Source organism: Magnusiomyces paraingens, assembly GCF_902498895.1.
Source record: "Magnusiomyces paraingens strain CBS 517.90 genome assembly, contig: contig3, whole genome shotgun sequence".
Taxonomy (NCBI): domain Eukaryota; kingdom Fungi; phylum Ascomycota; class Dipodascomycetes; order Dipodascales; family Dipodascaceae; genus Magnusiomyces; species Magnusiomyces paraingens.
In genome coordinates, this window is record NW_022474069.1 from 3,735,446 (window position 1) to 3,751,008 (window position 15,563).

The 15,563-nt window shown below is 27.8% G+C and overlaps 4 protein-coding genes across 4 annotated transcripts; 1 reads left to right on the top strand and 3 right to left on the bottom strand.

The window, feature by feature from the left end:
- Window positions 1–102: 102 nt before the first annotated feature.
- SAPINGB_P004455 (uncharacterized protein) lies at window positions 103–1,779 on the bottom strand (the record flags this gene model as incomplete). Its single annotated transcript, XM_031999170.1, has 1 exon — window positions 103–1,779. One exon carries the CDS (start codon window positions 1,777–1,779, stop codon window positions 103–105), a length of 1,677 nt encoding a protein of 558 aa, XP_031855061.1.
- A 6,690-nt stretch (window positions 1,780–8,469) lies between these two features.
- SAPINGB_P004456 (uncharacterized protein) lies at window positions 8,470–10,098 on the bottom strand (the record flags this gene model as incomplete). The annotated part of the gene is made up of 1 exon (XM_031999171.1): window positions 8,470–10,098. The coding sequence occupies one exon, from the start codon at window positions 10,096–10,098 to the stop codon at window positions 8,470–8,472; it is 1,629 nt and encodes a 542-aa protein (XP_031855062.1).
- A 1,962-nt stretch (window positions 10,099–12,060) lies between these two features.
- Window positions 12,061–13,502, bottom strand: SAPINGB_P004457 (uncharacterized protein; the record flags this gene model as incomplete). The annotated part of the gene is made up of 2 exons (XM_031999172.1): window positions 12,061–13,286; window positions 13,370–13,502. The coding sequence occupies 2 exons, from the start codon at window positions 13,500–13,502 to the stop codon at window positions 12,061–12,063; spliced, it is 1,359 nt and encodes a 452-aa protein (XP_031855063.1).
- A 732-nt stretch (window positions 13,503–14,234) lies between these two features.
- On the top strand, window positions 14,235–15,563 carry SAPINGB_P004458 (uncharacterized protein; the record flags this gene model as incomplete). The annotated part of the gene is made up of 1 exon (XM_031999173.1): window positions 14,235–15,563. One exon carries the CDS (start codon window positions 14,235–14,237, stop codon window positions 15,561–15,563), a length of 1,329 nt encoding a protein of 442 aa, XP_031855064.1.

Genomic DNA, 15,563 nt, shown 5'->3' on the forward strand with positions numbered 1-15,563 from the left:
AAAAAAAGAAAGTCTTTAAACAAAATCAAACCCCATAGTAAAGCTTGAATAAAGGGATTGAGGATATAAATAAATAAATATATATATATTTAAACCTCTTGTTTAGCTGTATGGAGAAGGATTGTTTAGCATACCTTGAGGATTCTTATGGACCAATCCATAAGGCACATCAGGTTCGCGATGTGTAATATGTTCTGCATCTTCCAGGGAAACCAGTCCCATATGATTATATCCAGTAGAAGGATCAAATCCATCTACCATTGAAAATTCAGCGCGTTTAATTTTTTGAAACATGGGGAAAAGAACACGGCCTGGAGTGTAAAGTACAAAGTTAAGTGTTTCAAGTGGAACACTGTATGCTCTGTTTCTTACACGCTTGATATTGTATGCATAAGAAATGATTGTTGCCAAAAGTGTAATACCACCAAAAACAGCAATCAAAATAATGGTAGGCAAAATGTCCACATAGGTCTCATACACAAAAATGGTGTATAGATTCTTATTATGTACAAGAGTCGCCACGTTAAGATAAGTATCCATGGAGGTCCGGAACATGGGTGTTACTGGAAGTGTCACGCCGTCCGTGTAAGTTGAACTGGAAGTATAGACAGCCGCGTAGTCCGAGTCAAGTGAAGATTTGGCATAGCGAGTGATAGACAACGTATAGTCATACTCCAGAACGTCAATGGTTCCATTAACAGTAGCAATAGTAGTTTGGCGGTGTACGGCACGCTTAGTGAGCCTATAAGTTTGCGATTGGTCGGTATCGGTGGTAAGGTTTTGCAACGAGATGAGACCGTACTTGACATCCACGTCGCCAGATGCAATATCCGACTCAATCGAATCTTGGCTGTATTCAGCATTGCTTGAATAATTGTATGTATTGTTGAGAAGTAGTGTTCCATTATCAAGAGTATGAGAAGAAACAAACTGATAATATTGGTCAAGACAATCGCTATTTGAATAAGTTTCAGCACTGAAACTAACAAGTTGGAAATGTACATAATCGAGGGTATACTTGCCCTGGACGGCAAATGCGTACGCGTCTCCGAGTCCGGATGCAGTAAGGGGGACTTCGAAAATGGCGGGCAGACTATTGTCCATGACGCGTGCCGTAATAGTTCCTGGGGTAGTTGCAGAAATAGTGTCTGCAGAGATACCGTCTATTGTCATATAAATTGTAGTTGTAAAATCTTTACCGGAAGAATCAGAGACAGTCATCCAGTTGAGATCATTGATAAAGACTGAAACGTTTCCATTAAACTGAGTTTCTGATTGGGCAACACCTCCACCTACAGAGGTATTCCAAAGTTGGGTTGGCTGAAGAAGAGAGCCATCGGAAACAGATTCAGGGCCCAAGTAATCGTCAGTGATGAGTGGATAGCGGACTTCAGCGGTATTTGAAGTTTGCATATTTTGGCCACCAATGAGTGCTGGGGCAACACCATTGGGAGATCTACGGAGAGCTGTATCTGAGGTTTGGAAGACAATTGTTGAGAGGAAAAAAAAGGTGAGTCCTAGGGCTGTAAGGAAACAAGTTGCAAGACAAGATCCAAAGGGTCTACGGCCGTCCTGGCCAATCATGTATCGTTTTTTAGAGAAACTAGTGATTGCCATGCGGAGTTGCTCGAGGAGAGGTTGATTTGTGAGATGGATATACCAAGCAATGGGGGTTGAAACTGGTGTTAGGAGCATTGCGAGAGAGTTGAGCATGCAAAGGACAAGAAGATTGGCAACGATTGTGAGAATCTGGCCGTAGATGGCCTTTAACCAAATCATGATTAGAGGATGGTATGAATTTATAAAGAAAAGTAAAAGAGGATTTAGATAAAAGAAAAAAAAAGAAAAATTTAGAAGATAAGTTAAAGGATTTTTTTAAAAAGAAAAAAAAAAGAAAAAGTATAAAAAAAAAAAAAAAAGAAGAGGGAAACGCGTTAAATTTATAGGGAGAGGGGGAGGGAGACTTTAAAAAAAAAAAAAAAAAATTTTAGTGTGGGAAAAAGCTGATTTACAAAGAGCTAATAATAGCACAGATTATTGTAACAAGCAAAAAAAAAAAAAATTAAAAAATTAAAAAAGTAAAAAAGAAATTTTGCTCATTAAAGAACTTGAAGATTTATATATATATATATATATATATAAATATTTATCAAATACTGAAATGATTTTTAAAAGGGAAAAGAAAAAAAAGAGTGATTGGATTCTTTGTATCCGTTAGAGAGGAGAAAATGATTAATTAATTTCGCAGACTCGTTTTTTTTTTTTTAGATCTATCAGAGACATTTAGAAACTTCAATAGATGAGCTTTTTTTTTTATATAAAAGACTTTTTTTTTTCTTCTTCTTTTATATATATATATATATACTGTTTTCCATCTTTAAATTGATTAAGATCTTTATTAATATTATTATTATTATTATTATAATAATAATAATAATAATAATAATAATAATAATAATAATAATATCTCCACAAAAGTATTATTACGTCCACCATTTAGAAACCTCCATGAAACGTTTATCCATCATTTAAGGGTCGTTTTTTTTCTTTTTTTTTTTTTTTTTTTTTGATAGATGATTATGATTATGATGAACCATATATATATTTTATTTTTTTTTTTTATTATTAAATACTCTTATTCTTTTGTTGGTTTTTTTTTTAATCTATATAAATATATATATTGGTTCTTTTTTGCACTGTTAATAACTATTCTCAAACTTTCTTAACTCCACTACCAAACTTTTATATATATATATATAAAAATCTTCTTTATCCCGCCTTGACTATCCACTCTTTTTTTTTTTTTTCTTCTTCGAATTCTAAGACTTTATTTTTAAAAAAAAAAAAAAAAAAAAGCTTCTTCTTTATCTTAAAGTTTAAACGAGACGCGTCGTCGTCGCCTTTAAAAAATTAAAAAAATTAAAAAAAATTAAAAAAAAAAAGCCTTAAACTCGTCTTCTTTTATTCTCCACCCCTTTTTTCTGCTCGAAGCAAAAAAAAAAAAAAAAAAAAAAAAATAGGTTTTAAAAAATTAATGCTTAAATTTTAATAATAATAAAAAGACGCGTCAAAAAAAAAAAAAAAAAAAGAAAAAAATCATCCTTCTCTTTTTTTTTTTTTTTTCCTCTTCGTTTTTAAGTCATTCTCATCAATCCACTTCTTTTTCCTTTTTTTTTTTATCTATTTAATTTTAATTTTTTTGAAAAAAAAAAAAATAATAAATTTTTTTCTTTAAAATCCCTCGTTTTTTTTTTTTCCTTTCTTTCTTTCTTTCTTTTAGTCCAAATTTGATAAATTAAACTGTTCCCAACTATGATAAAATTGGTCTTTCTTGTCTTGTTATATTATATTAATCGTAAGTTTCTATATAGAAGATATAATACCAGCCAATATACTCACTCATTTTGACCTTTAACAAGATTTTATTTAGTAGATTACAACAGTTCATGTATCCCTCCAATTAAAATAAAAATAAATCAAAAAAATTTACATTTAAATTTATATATATATTAAACCCATCATAATAATAACACTTTTTAATAGATTTATTTCATTTTTTTTTTTCATTCTTTTTCAATTGATTGATTAATTTTATTTTTTTTTTCTAATTGTTGCAACTTTACGGAAATTGCCATTTGGGTTTACAGAAATCTCAGGAAAATAAAAAAAAAAATTAAAGGGCAAGCAAGATTAAATGGAAAATGCAACTTATCACGTGCACACGTGAAAGGTCAAGGGTTTATACGGTAGTACGGCTGAAATTTAAGAAAAAAAAATTATATAAAATAAAAAATAAATAAAAAAGAAAGAAAGAAAAAAAAAGTGTTTATAATAATTTAAATTTTATATCCAAACGCAAATTTACATGCATAAAAAAAAAAAAAATAAAAACAAGCCATTCCTCGAGCTTAAAAATCATTTAAAAGATTGGCCATTAAAAAAAAAATAAATAAATGAAACTTGCTTAAACAAAGATCCTTTACTATAATAAACAAGGTATTTTTCTGATTATTAGAATAACCAAATAAGTAATGGTAGTAAAGAATATAATCCTTGTGTTTTATTTTTATTATTTTTATTTCAATTTATTTATTTATTTATTTTTTTTTTGTAACAAGCAAATTACAACTTTGATTTTTAAATTTTCATTTTTTTTTTTTTTTTTTTAATTGTATATTTTAGTTGTCATCACTCTACCTAAAAAGTTTAGATTCAAGTGGTTGACTCGTCTTATTTTATTTTATTTTATTTTATTTTATTTTATTTTATTTTATTTTATTTTATTTTATTTTATTTTATTTTATTTTATTTTATTTTATTTTATTTTATTTTATTTTATTTTATTTTATTTTATTTTATTTATTTATTTTTTTTTTGTATAACTAAGTGCCATGGTTCAGGGACTAGGGAGGATAAGAGGGTATGTAATAGTAGACAAAAGGAGTTGATTAAAGAAGATGCATCATTAAGGGAAGATAACCATCTCAGCGTTCTTTATTACTTATTTACTTTGACTAATAGTTCATCTCCTAGTTTTTTTTTTTTTTGTTTAAAAGATATTAAGAAAATATAAAAATGACTATTGTAAGTGGGTTTGTAAGTATCGGGAGAATAAGGGTGATAAAGTGAAAAAAATAAATAAAAAAATAAATAAAAAAAGAAAGAAAGAAAGATCTGATGATCATCATTGATAAAAAAAAAAAAAAAAAAAAAAAAAAAAACAAAAACCAAGTCTTTTTTTTTTTTTTTTTTTTTACATTTATGGTAATATTTTAATGAAAAATAAAATAAAATAGAATAGATAATGAAAAGAAAGAAAGAAAGAAAGAAAGAAAAGAAAAAAAGAATAAAAAAAAAATTATTTCTATTTTGAAATAATAATAATAATAAATCACCATATTATTATTCAAGAAAATTGTATTTTTTTTTTTTAAAGCTTTGAATTTCATGGAATTTCTTAGATGCCGAAGTGTAAAAGCTAATCTTTTTTATTTTATTTTATTTTATTTTTGCGGGGTCAAAAAAAAAAAAAAATCAATTTGATTGATGTCTTTGTTTTTTTTTTATTTTATTTTATTTTATTTTATTTTATTTTTTTCCATTATATAAAAAAAAAAAGAATATATTAGAAAGTAGAGAACTTGGATATTTTAAATAAATATATATATAATATATATAAAAGTCAAAATAGTACTTTAGTAATAGATTTTGAGAATGGTAAAAAAAAAAAATATTCTTCATTCTTTATTAATCATGGGTACTACTATTTATCATCAATAAAATTATTTATATATAAACCAATCAATTCTATGTGATGTTTGAAAAGATTGGTTGTTATTAAATTAAATCAAAATTTTCAAAGGAAAAAAAAAAAAAATAAAAAAAAAATCACGTCAATTATTTCTTCAGAGAGAGTTATTTATTAAAAATTGTAGTAAAAATAATATTTATATATATATATATATATATATAAAATAAACTATTTTATTTTACTTAAATGGAATTTCAAAAAAATTAACAAAATAACTTTTTTTTTTTTTTTTTTTTTACATTACAAAATAATTAATGATCATTAATTATTTAAAATAAAAAATAAATTATCTGTTGTAATAAGTCATGACTTATTACAACAGATAATTTATTTTTTATTTTATTTTGTTTTAGTTGCACACCACCAAATATAAATTAATTATGAAAGAACATTTTTTTTTTTTTTTTTTTTTGGTGTTGATGCAGAACAATGAAAGAAAAAAAACTTTTCAAAGAGGCTCGTAAATTTATTTTATTTTAATTTTTTTTTTCAACTAATTTATTTATTTATTTTATTTTACAATTTTCAATCTAAGATTCTAAACCCTTTTTTTTTTTTTTTTTTCCTGTTTTTTTTTTTTCTCTCTCTATTTTAATATATATTTATAAAATCAATTCAAGAATACGAAAAAGAAGAGGAAGAAAAAAAAAAATAAAAGATGTATTTATTTCATTTAAATGTCAATTTTTTTTTTTCATTCTAGCCATTACTACTACTACTACTACTACTACTTATGATGTAACATCATAAAAATAATAATAAATAATAAATAATAAACTTTTTTTATCACGGATTAAATTTCCCCATTTGCAATGATGCGCTATCATGATTATGCAATCTACTTTACAATACAATCAAGACAAAATAAAATAAAAAAAACGAGGAGAGAATGTCTTTTTTTAACATTTGAAAAAAAAAAAAAAAAATATTAAGAAATAAATAATAAAAAAAAAAGAAAATATATTTACTTGAAAAAAAAAAGTTTTATATTCTATTAAATAAAAATATATGTATTTAAATTCTTTTTTATTTTTTTTTATTTTGTATGTTATGGGTTATTGTTATTGTTATTGATATGAATAATAATAATAATAATAATAATAATAATAATACAGAAAAGGAAATTAAAGAGAAACACACGGATACATGCCATATCTTGACCAATCAACATTCTTTCGAATCTAAGATAAAGGGCGGAGAAGAAGAGGGGGAAGGAGAGGAAAGAAAGCAACATAAAAAAAAATAAATAAAAAATAAAAAATAAAAAAAAAAGGATATTACTTATAAGTAATATAATTAGATACTAACATACTAACATACTAACATTCTTACATACTTTATAAGTAAATATTATTCCTATTCCTATTGTTAATATTATTATTATAAACCATAGAAGAAGTTAATTCTAATCTTTGGTTTAAAATCTTTCTTTCTTTCTTTCTTTTTAACATATATCTTTACTAATTTTAATAAATGTTTGAATTTTTTTTTTTTTTTTCATTTTCACGTAAATAAATATTTACTTATTTTACCAGTAGTCATTAATTTTTTTTTTTTTATTTATTTTTTTTTTTTTTTTTTTTTTTTTCAAACTCTATGAATTTTTTATTTTTATTTATTTATTTATTTTTTTGTTTAAAGACATTTGCAGCAGCAGCAGAAGCAGCAGTAGCAGCAGAGATGTGTAATGCGTATTTGAAAGGGAAAAAAAAAAAAAAAAAAAAAAAAAAAAAAAAAAAAAAAAACAATGACGTGATTGAAAAATTTATACATCAAACATTGGTTAAGAAGAAGAAGAAAAAGAAGAAACGAAGACGAAGAAATATTAAAAAAATATATTTAAGTCTATACAAATTATTATTTATTATTATTATTATTATTTATTATTATTTATTATTATTGATATGAAAAATGCAAAATAAAAATTAAAAAAATTAAAAAAAAAAATGTCTTCTTTCTTGGTTTATGACATTTTTTTATTTATTTATTTATTTTTAAAGTCAACCAACAATGATAAGATAATAGAAGAAAAAGAAGAAGAAAAAAAAAAATTTTTTTTTTTTTATTGTTTTTTAAGTAACAGTTTAAAATTTTTTTTTAAAATATAATAAAATAAAATAAATTAAAGTAAAGAAAAAAAAAAAACAAGTTTAAAATTATTTATTTATTTATTTTTTATTGTTTTGGAGTCTTTAAACCAGCCTAGTTATTACCATCCATCATTATATTTTTTAAGAAATAAAAAATCATCATCATCATCTTTTTTTTACATTTTTTAATATATATTTAAATGTTTTTTTTTATATTTTTTTATATATATATTTTTGTTAAAAAAAAAAATTAAATTCTCTCTCTTTTTCCTTCCTTTCAATCTCAAAATTTTCTTCTTCTTCTTTTGTTTTTTTTTTTTTTACAAAAAACAACAACAACAACATAAAGCAGCCATTTTTTTTTTTTTTTTTTTTTTTTTTTTTTTTTTCATATTCTTCATCTTCTTTTTCATCTTCTTTTTTATCTTTTAAAAGAAGGTAACTGCAGTTTAGCTGCTCATTTAAAAAAAAAAAAATAAAAACAATAAAATAAATAAAATAAATTTTAATAATATGGCTGCTTTTGACGGCTTTTTGTTTCCCCCTTCCTCCCTCCCTCCTCCTCCTCCTTTTTTATTGTTTGTTTTTGAAGTGTATATATTTGTAAATATATATATATATGTGCAAAGTGCACGTGGAGCAATCTGCTGGTTCTCATCGCTCCATTTAAATAAATAAATAAAATAAAAGAGACCACCATATATTTATATATAAATTTAACCTTTTTTTTTATTATTATTAAATAAATAAATAAATAAATGGCTGCCAAATAATAATTATTTTATTTTAATTTTTTTTTTAAAAAAAAAAAAAAAACCTCAATTAACTGCTTTATTAGATCCATACTTTTACCTCTTTGGGATTATTTCTTCTTATCAATATTAGTATCAATATATTATTGTTCAAAAAAAATAAATAAATAAATAAATTCAAATTCATTAAATTAAATTAAATTAAATTAAAAAAAAAAAAACTTCTCTATCATTATGTATATATAATATAAAATAAAAATAAAATAAAATAAAAAAATGCAATAATTATTATTCTTCCTTCCTTAAAACTTCAATTTTATTTAACCCATTGCAACAACTTAATGGCCAATACAACTGCAACAATTGTAGTAGGAAGTGTTACCACAGCATAGCCCCAAAATAGCACACCAGCCATTTCTCTTTCAAAAACTCCATTAAGTTGTGAAATTTGTGACAACTGAATAGCTGGAGGTGCAATAGTTAATAAAAATGCAACCAATAAAAAGATAGGATCATCAAGAATAGAAATATCAAAATACTTGATACAAAGTGTCACTGTAGGAATAATAATTAATGATGGTAAGAAAATACGTGATGCAAGTCCAGCAATCACAAGTTTCTTAAAGTTTCGCGAAGGAGGTGCTTGACTTTCATCAGGGTAAAGATTAGATCCTAGAATAACCAAAATCAATGGAATGGCTACACCACCCATCTGGCGAATAGCTGAAGATAAGGTACGCTCAACAAAGCGACCTGGTGTATAAAATTGTTCCTTCAAATATGGAACTGAAGCCACAATAACAGCCGAAAGCATCGACCAAAGAGGTGGATTCATAACCCCCCAAAACCATGTACCACCAACACGGGCAATAGTAACTATGGGTCCCACCACAGGTAGGCGTTCCACAGAATTACGGGGGGCAAACTTACTAATTTTAACCTCAACTTGGGATGATGCAGAAGAGGAAACCTGGGTGCTACCGCTCAAGCTTCGGTGTTGTTGGCCTGCAATATCCGAAGAAGATGATGAGTTGGAAGAAGGAACAAAGTTAACTGTAGGTTGAGTAGAAGATGAAGTTCCTGGCTTGACTGAATATGTGACATTATTTAAATTGTCGTGGGCAAGTAGAGAAGAATGTTCACCAACAAGGAGTTCTGGTTGTGAGCCATTAATAGCGGTAGTGCCAGCGGTAGTGCCAGCGGTAGTGCCAGTGGCAGCAGCAGCAGCAGCAGCAGCAGCATCTGAAGCTCCACAAGAACAAGTACAAGTACAATGGTTATGTTCACAAGAAGTACATCCACGAGCCAATTTGCATTCATTTTCATGGAAAATATTATATTCCAAATCTTCATAAGGGATAGGAATTTGTTCTTGTTCTTCAATAAGATCTTCTGGAGTTGGTTTAGCCAAAAGAGTATTATACCCCCATGACCAACGCAAGGTTTGACCTAATTGTTGGAAAATTAATAGGTACATGATACCTCTTGATGCGATTTTATCTTGATTATCATCAGGGATATTACTCCAGTTAAGACCTGGAAGTGAATAAGCCATAGCGACAGTGATTGTGACTGGGATTGAATTAGAGTTTCCAAAGACTCCCATTGCTGTAACAAAGTTTGATTCACGACGGTTCAAGTTGAAGATACGTGACATAAATTTTGAGCATGAAAAGGTTACTAGGGTTGAAAAGACATAAAAGATTGGAATGATTGAGATATCAATAAGAGTTTTTAGAGAAAGGGATGATGCAAGCTTTGTAAAAATTAGACATGGTGTAAAGAGTTGAACATTTAAATGAGAAATGTGGCGTTGAGCAGAAATTGGGATAAGACCAGTTTTTGTAGCAATATAACCTGCTGAACAGATAATGACTGCTTGTAGGACTGCCTGGAGGGTTAGATATGATAGCTCCAAAAGAGAGAGATCTGACGCTGAAGACATTTAAGTAGATTTTATTTATTTATTTATTTTTTTTTGTTAAATGAGATAGAGATAGAGATTAAGAAATGTTATTGGAGAGAAAGAAAAAAATTTAAAAATTTAAAAATTTAAAAAAAAGGAAAGGAAAGGAAAGAAAAGATAAAAATTTAAGGGAATGCGGGAGATTTTATATACTCACACACATATACAAACACGGGAAAAAGAAGAAGTTGAGAAGAAAAGTCGACGGAATTCTTTTTTTTTTTTTTTTTTTTTTTAAAGTAAACAACAACACAAACAAATAGATTGACAAACAGACTGAATTGCGTCAGTGATGAGGCGACTTTTTTTTATTTTTTTTATTTTTTAATTTTCTTGTGAAAAATAAATAAATAAATGTTAATTATTAATTTTAATAATTTTTTTTTTTAAATTTTTTGAATTTGGCTGAGCCTTTCTTTATTTTCTTTTTTTTTTTATTTTATTTTATGTGAGCGTAAAAAAAAAAAAAAAATATAATAAAATTCATACAGCCAACAACAACAACAACAACAACAAAAAATCTTTTTATTTTTTTTATTTTTTTATTTTTTTTACGCAGCATCACGAGTAAGAAGATTTTTTATTTTTATTTTTTACAAAAAATTGAAAAATTGAAAAATAATAATTATTATAATAATAATAATAATAATAATAATAATAATAATAATAATAATAATAATAATAATAATAATAATAATAATAATAATAATAATAATAATAATAATAATAATAATAATAATCAGGGGGTTTTTTTTTTTATTTTAATTTTTGTTATTGTCATTGAAATATTTTTAAATTAAATTTAAATTAAATTAAATTAAATTAAATTAAAAGATTCTAAGATTAACTACAACATTTTGTTAAATAAACAAATAAACTGGGTTAGCTTATTTATTAAGTTGATATTAATAATAATAATAATAATAATAATAATAATAATAATAAGTTGGGTCCAACCTGTTGCAAGTAAAATTAACTGCGCACATTTTATTTTATTTTATTTTTCACAATTATATAATTTCAAGAATGAAAGATAAATAAAATAAAATAAATAAATGATTTTAATTTATTTTAATTTATTTTATTTTATTTTATTTTATTTATTTTATTTTAATTTTTAATAAATCAATATTTGACATTTTGACATTTTGACATTTTAAAACCATTTCTATTTCTTTTTTTCCATTTATATTTATATTTTTATTTTTTACCAAACAGTGTATATCTTAATTCAATTAAAAATAATAATAATAATAATAATAATAATAATAATAATAATAATAATAATAATAATAATAATAATAATAATAATAATAATAATAATAATAATAATAATAAATTCTCTTTTTTTTTTTTTTTTTTTTTTTTTTTTTTCAATTTAGAAATTGAAATTTTTAGAAAATTTTCATATATCTATATATATTTTATATCAATTCTCTTCCAATAAAAAAAATTATAACAAAATTATAACAAAAAAAAAAAAAAAAAAAAAATCACCAGTCAAGCCACAATCAAGCCACAAGCCACAATTCTACAAAAATTAGGAAATTTAATAAATAAATAAAAAAAAAAAACCATTTCTCCACTTGAAAAAAAAAAAAAAAAAAAAAAAAAAAGTGGCTAATGACCTTTTAATTTCTTCTTTTTATTTTATTTTATTTTTTTTTTTTACTTCTTTGGGAATCTTTCTTGATCTTCTTTAATTTTTTTTTTCTTTCATTTAAAATCAAAATCTCTTTTTAACTAAAAAAAAATAAAATAATAAATATTATTATTATTATCATCTTTAATAACATTAATAACATAAGCAATATACTTTTACACACACACATACACAAAAAAAAAAAAAAAAAAATTCCAATTCCAATCGTATTAAAAAAAAAAATAATAATAATTTCCATTCCAATATATCCAAATATCAAATTCATCATCATTACTCTTTTATTTCTTCTTGTTGGAAGTGCTATCCTTAGGAAGCTCCTTCACATAAGGAATAAATGAAGGCTCACCAGGAATATACTTGCGTAAAGGCTCAGGAACATTAAGACCATCCTCAGTTTGATAATTCTCCAACAAACAACACAATGCACGCTCAGTAGCACACAAGGTCGAATTCAAACAATGAACATACTTCTTCTCACGCTCATTCATCTTCTTAATACCACATCTAATCTCCAAGTTACGTGCTTGATAATCTGTGCAATTTGAACATGAAACAAGCTCCTTATATTCACCTTGATAGGGGAACCAAGCCTCCAAATCATACTTCTTAGCAGCAGCATTATTCAACTCTCCAGAAACAATTGCAACAACACGGTAAGGAATATTAAGAGACTTGTAAAAATCTTCAGCAAATGAAATCATCTGATCAAACTCTTCCCATGACTTTTCAGGCTCAGTCAAGCAAAATTGCTCAATCTTTTCAAATGCATGAACACGGAAAATACCCCAAGCATCCTTACCGTGGGAACCAGCCTCACGGCGGAAACATGTAGAAAACCCAGCATAACGCTTAGGCAATTGCTCAGCAGGCTGCTCAAACCACTCACCAGAATGGTATGCAGAAATGGGCTGTTCAGAAGTTGCAATCAAATACTTTTCATCAGAACCATCAATCACCTTATAAAGTTCCTCATCAAACTGTGAAAGTTGGGCAGTCTTAGCCATAACATCCTTGTTCATCATAACAGGGGCTTGTAAAGCAGTATAACCCTTCTTAACAAGAAAATCCAAGCCATAGTTGATCAAAGCTTGATTCAAAAAAACACCATAGTTGCGCAAAAAGTATCCACGGTGACCAGCAATCTTGGTACCACGGTCCTGATCATAACCATCAAGACGAGTCAAAACTTCATGGTGAGAAAGAGCAGCCTTCTTCTCAACACTAACTGTAACACCTTCAGGAGCCCACTTGCGGATAAGTTCATTATTCTCCTCATCATCACTCACAGGAACACTCTTGTGAACAAGGTTACCCACAGTGTTAACCTTGGCTCGCACCAGTTCGTCAGCTTCTTGTTCACGAATAAGCAATGCAGCCTTTTCCTCAGCAATGGATTCCTTTTCTTTAAGAAGCTCAGAAGCATCTTCCTTGGCCTTAAACTTGAGACCAATTTCTTTCTGGACTTTGTTAAGCTTCTTGTTAAGAGCATCAAGATCAAAACGGACTTGAAAGAAAAAGAAAAAAAAAAAAATTATTTTTTTTTGTTAGATCCAGATCTATATATTCTAATCATTCTTTTATACTTACTCTTGGTCCACTCCTTGTATCCATTGATGATTTCATCAACAACCTCGACACTATCTCCACGAGCACGCTGGGAAACACGAATAGCTTCTGGGTCGCCGCCCTTTTCTTCGATGAATTGAATAATGTCCAACATTATGATGATTGAAAGAGACGGGTTTATATGGGAGGGGGGTTTTTTTTTTTATTTATTTTTTAAAAAAAAAATATATATATATATATAATATTTAGATGATTTAGATGGTTAATAGAAGAAAAGAGAAAAAAAAAAAAAAAAAGAGAAAACTTTTAGGTGGCAGTAAAAAAAAAAAAAAAAAAAAAAAAAAAAGGGGGGCGTCGACCGCTTAAAAAAAAATAAATAAAAAAAATTGTTTGGCTGTTTTGTTTTATTTTGTTTTGTTTATATAAATATTCTTGTGTTAGTTAAGTGACTAATTAATTCCACTACTACCTAATAAAATTCTACCCACCCCTGCGATTTCATTATAGTTTCATCACCAAAAAAAAAAATAAATAAATAAATAATGAGTTTTTTAACAAGCGGCGTTTCACTAAACATAATTTTTCTATCTTTTAAATCCTCAATTTATCGTTATCTTTTTTTTTCCTTTAAATAAAATATCCCACCGGGACACCCGGAAAATGAACCGACTATTCGGGTATTTTCTACTCCTAAAATTAAATTAAATTAAATTAAAATTAAAATTAAAATTAAAATTAAAATAAATAATAATAATATAGTTATGTTACCCTACCTAGCGAACCCGATCCGAACCAGCCTTTTTTTCTTTAGGATTTCCTAAAAAGGACGACCTTCCCCATTTAATCCTTTGCTCAATCCATTCTCTATTCTAATCTCACCATCAAAATGAATACCCAACAATATCTCCAACAAGACCCTCCAGATCAACAACAACAACAACTCTTGGAACCTCCATGGTTTGACTACCCACTTCCTTTTATGGTCATTGTCCGTGATGAATCTTTTGTCATTGCCAATGCACCACCACCCCCAACAAGCTCACGTGCTCGGTCCGTGTCCCGAACGCGTAGCAGCTCAACGCAACGTGCAGATTCCCTCACGCGCACAGAGTCTACAATCTCCACTGTAACTGCAACAACAACTACAACTGCAACTGCAACTGCAACTGCAACTGCAACTGCAACTGTAACTGCAACTGCAGAGACTCGAGCTTCAGTATCAAGCCCATCTCACCATAACATTGAGCTGACTACAATCCCGATCCGAACTGAAATCTATCCTGAAATTAGATACGTTTTCTCTGACGACGACTTTGCCCCGACAATTGACGTGCTGGACGCGCAACGAGGTACAGGAAATGGAAACAACAAAGGAGAAGAAGAAGAAGAAGAAGGAGGAGGAGGATCAGAAGTAGAAGTAGAAGTAGAAGAAAATGAGGGCCCACCTCATGTGTCATTAATTCTAGATTTCGATGAGTCCGGTACTAAAGTTATCAACGCAACTTCTCTCTCTTCTGCATGGCAAATCTCACGTGTATCTGAACGGGCTTCATCCACCAACACTTCGACTCACACATCCTCTATATCTTCTTCTTCTCATCCAGCATGGGCTCCAGAAACTGAACATGGATCTAATGCGGATTTAGATTCTGTGGCACATGTATTGTTTGTGGATGGAACAAGCGCACAACCACATTTTAAAACTGCACCGCCATTACCTCCGCTTTCTTCAAAAACTATAAATTCTATACATTCTATGCATTCTATGCAAAATGTAGCTACTCCCGCGGCTATTCCGCGTATACAAGGTTTGACAGGTAGCGCGGGGAGCGCGGGGAGCAGGAGAAGCGCAGGAAGTAGTGGAAGCAATTTTGCTTCAGTGGCGTCAATGTCATCTTCGTCGGGGTCTCTCGTGAGTGGTGGCGGTGCAACGGTTTCAGTAGTTGCTGCAGCAGGAAAGGGCGGGGCAGTAACAATGCAAAGTAATAATTATGATGATAATGATGATGGTGGTGATGATGATTTGCGCGCTCATGCAAGCAACTTTGATAATGAAAAGAAAAAGTTTGAGGAAAGTTCGGATGGTCAGCAGCAGCAGCAGCAGCAGCAGCAGCAACAACAACAACAAATGGTTGTACGAGCATTGACTCAACAGTTTCTTGAACGCAACAGACAACTACGAGAGATTATTAATTCCATGGCTAATCAAGGATAA